This window comes from Papaver somniferum, unplaced genomic scaffold, assembly GCF_003573695.1.
Source record: "Papaver somniferum cultivar HN1 unplaced genomic scaffold, ASM357369v1 unplaced-scaffold_22, whole genome shotgun sequence".
Taxonomy (NCBI): Eukaryota; Viridiplantae; Streptophyta; class Magnoliopsida; order Ranunculales; family Papaveraceae; genus Papaver; species Papaver somniferum.
The window spans coordinates 2,083,967-2,087,477 of record NW_020632152.1 but is presented as its reverse complement, the minus strand read 5'-3'; the positions used below and the strand labels follow the sequence as shown (position 1 = coordinate 2,087,477).

Sequence of the window (3,511 nt, the reverse complement as noted above, 5' to 3'; positions counted from 1 at the left end):
TCTGTATTGATTCTCATTTAATGCACATTAATACCACATAAAGAACTATATAATTAAATTGAACAAACCACATAATTAAGAATATTTAACTCATAAACAAACCACTTGATACAATGAAGTATTTACAAATTAGCTTCCTTATGTTCTTTGTTCTAATTTCTTTTAGTAATATACACTACGTAGATGGAAAAAGAAATATACCAAAAGCAGAAGAAGATGATTTAGAAATTGAAAGACAACTAAAAGTTTTAAACAAAAAGCCGGTTAAAACCTTTATAGTAAGTAATTTATGTTGTAGTTCATGTTATGATTTTAGACTGGTAGATTATGATAAACATGACTTTGAGTTTGAGTTCTTGAATTCATTGTTCATGTCAGTTGTTTGTTTCTAATGGTTTTCTTCCTGTATCTCAGACTGAAGGTGGTAATGTGATAGATTGCATAGACATTTATAAGCAACCTGCATTTGATAATCCACTACTCAAGAATCATAAAATCCGGGTAAGATAAAAAATCATTTCGTGTACAAATTTTGCTGTAAAAGTGCAATCCATTTCATATGTAGGAGCAACCGTAAACGAGACTAGGGAAAAATTCAGCTCTTTTTCTTTGAATTCTTCTGCATTTGTGATCATAAGTCACCATAACTCACAGAGTTCAATAGTGACTTCCTTTATAAGAATTTTTGTTTCACATGGTAAAGGTCGAACCAAATGTTTATATATAGGTCCGTTTTTCCATATTGTTTTACCATACAAATACAGTATTGATTTTGAATTTGATAATAAATGACTTTCCGATATTTACGACATTTTCACATTTACATATACATATTACATAGATGAATCCAAGCTCAATTCAAGGAGACACAAGAAGTAAAAATGTTTCAGCATACTCTATCTTTTGTGGGCTTCAAAGGGCACGATGTCCTTCAGGGACAGTACCTATTCGCAGAACAACTAGAGAAGACTTGGTTAACGCTAAATATTTTGTAAACAAAGCCGAACAAATCGATGCAAATGGTTATCCTAACATCGGTAACCATGTAAGTTATATAATTCGTTATACGCATTTTAATGAGCTCATTTCATTTGATTGTATATATTTATTAGTTGTGTTTTGTAGTTTGTCTATGTAGAAGAAGACATCCATGGGAAAAAATATTTCGGAGCCGCGGCTTCTATGTCTATACATAACCTTACAGTAGGTCCTGACCAGTACAGTACTTCTCAGATTTGGATTATGAATTCAACTATACAGGAAGTAAATAGTATTCAATTTGGAATAATGGTATGTTTTTGTTTTTTCATTTTCTCTTTTTACTTTGTCAGATTTGATCGTCTTTTCTTAACAAAAAAAAATGTCTCACTTTATTGGGTTATGCCTTCAGAAAGGTCCTTCCATAGCTGGTGATAGTCACACTCGACTATTTGGTTACTGGGGTACTGTAAGTTCTGCTTTTAGTTACTTTTATATTTAAACGCTTATTCAGCATGGTATACCTCTTGCAGAAATATATAGCTTTTATTTGTTGTATACATTTTCAAGCTAATCACGTCATGACATTTATAATCTAAATTCTAAACTCGTCGGCACGTTACCAAAATTTTTTTACGGAAAATGGGTCATTTGTCCAAATATTTTTAAATCACGGTTCAAATGGACGAGTAAAAATAGTTTGAGTGAAATGGCCAAAAAAAAATAGTAAGGATGAAACCAGTTTCATCCTAGCTTAATTTAAAAAATAGCAAGGATGAAACTGGATACATCCTGTGTAAATTAAAAATAAGAAAAAATATTTAAAAATGGACACTATGAAACTGGTTACATCCTGCCTATTTTTACATTTTTATCCATTTAAACAGTATCAAAATCTAATTATCCATTTCACCCAGAAATTATTGATTTTGGTCTTTTTAACCAATTTTGTGATTTTTTTATTACTAATTTTACAGAGGGCCGGACACCAAACTACTGGTTGTTTTAATATGTTGTGCCTAGGCTTCGTTCAAATTAGTGCGCACATATTTTTAGGACATCAGTTTCCGCAGTCGTCAATATATGGGCAAAGAATATATGAAGTGTATCTGAAGGTGTACCAGGTAAGGCCGCATTTAAGATGTTTTTCTTCGCATGTTATTTTTATTCCTCTTCATATACCACAAAGATAGGCAAATTCCAGCTTAATGAAGTGCATAAGGTTTACAGAAAAATCATACTACGTTGATAGGTTCAAGAAGTTGGTGACTGGTGGTTAAGCGTGGGACCGAATGCTGAGACAACCGAAGATGTAGGATACTGGCCGAGTCAAATTTTTACACGTTTAAGAAGGAGTGCATCAGATGTACGATTTGGTGGAACTGCAGGATCATTAGCTCAAGCATCAAGTCCACCGATGGGAAATGGACATTTACCTCAACTTGCAGACTATAAGAAGACAGCTTTCATGAGGGGAATGAAGTATATGAACGAGATGGGAAACCTCGCTAACCTAGACCCACGCTCAGTGGAAACCATAAGTGGTTCACCACCGCAATGCTATGATATTGAGTTTGCTGGTCAGTTGAGGGGTTGGGAGAATACTATGGCGTACGGTGGACCTGGTGGCATGTGTGATTAGTAGTATAATGCATGCAAATGCGATGATAGTTTGATGGGAACAACTGGAATAATAATATGAATTTTGAGATTGTAATAACTTTGTTGTCTTGAAAATGGCAGCTAAAATCAATATTCATTGATCTGTCCAAATTTCATATTCTAGTTCTTTATCTAAAAAGATCCAGGAGAACATACGTACAATGTCTAATATAGGAACCTTAGATTAAGGTCCAGGAGTCCCACACACCACATCAAAGTTTTGTGTAACCAAGAATAGAGTCAGAGAGAAGCACAAGGGAAGTTTCAATACCCTTCCCATCCAGGACTCTAAAGGCCATGCCATGAGTTTACAACTGTTTGAAAGCTTTCGTCCCAAAAATGAAGTTTATACGTAGACAAAAAAGAATCCTAGACCTATTCTCAATGAAAACCAAGAAGGATACCGGTCCAGACTGCTACGGCATAACGCTTGCTGGTAAATTAGGAGGGGACAGGACCAGAGCCAAGATTTCAATGTTGGGATGCAAATTTTCTTTAGTCAATGTTGGGATGCAAATTTTCTTTAGATGCAAAATATAATGCGTATTAATTTGATATACATACCACACAGAAAAATCTACTTAATTAAGATCTTTGTTATAGGACTTACAGTCCATAGACGTGCGGTCCATATATAGTTAGGGTTTACCTTTCATCAGTACAAAATAAAGCTAGGCTAAGTTAGTCTGTGTTAGTGGTGGTCAGAATTTGTCCAGACAAAGATAAATCAAGGGATGTGGTTCTCCTGACCATCCCCTACAACTCGCACGCGTGGCATTAATTCTAATATTATGAATGACCGGGAAAATATATTTGCATTCTAAAATAATTGTTTGAAAATTGTGTTTGTTCATCAAAATCATCATAAAAA

At 34.2% G+C, this 3,511-nt stretch overlaps 1 protein-coding gene across 1 annotated transcript; it reads left to right on the top strand.

The window, feature by feature from the left end:
- Window positions 1–1,226: 1,226 nt before the first annotated feature.
- Window positions 1,227–2,653, top strand: LOC113340582. The gene is made up of 4 exons (XM_026585705.1): window positions 1,227–1,290; window positions 1,391–1,447; window positions 1,956–2,102; window positions 2,231–2,653. The coding sequence occupies exons 1-4, from the start codon at window positions 1,243–1,245 to the stop codon at window positions 2,618–2,620; spliced, it is 642 nt and encodes a 213-aa protein (XP_026441490.1). The 5' UTR covers window positions 1,227–1,242; the 3' UTR covers window positions 2,621–2,653.
- The last annotated feature ends 858 nt before the right edge of the window (window positions 2,654–3,511 follow it).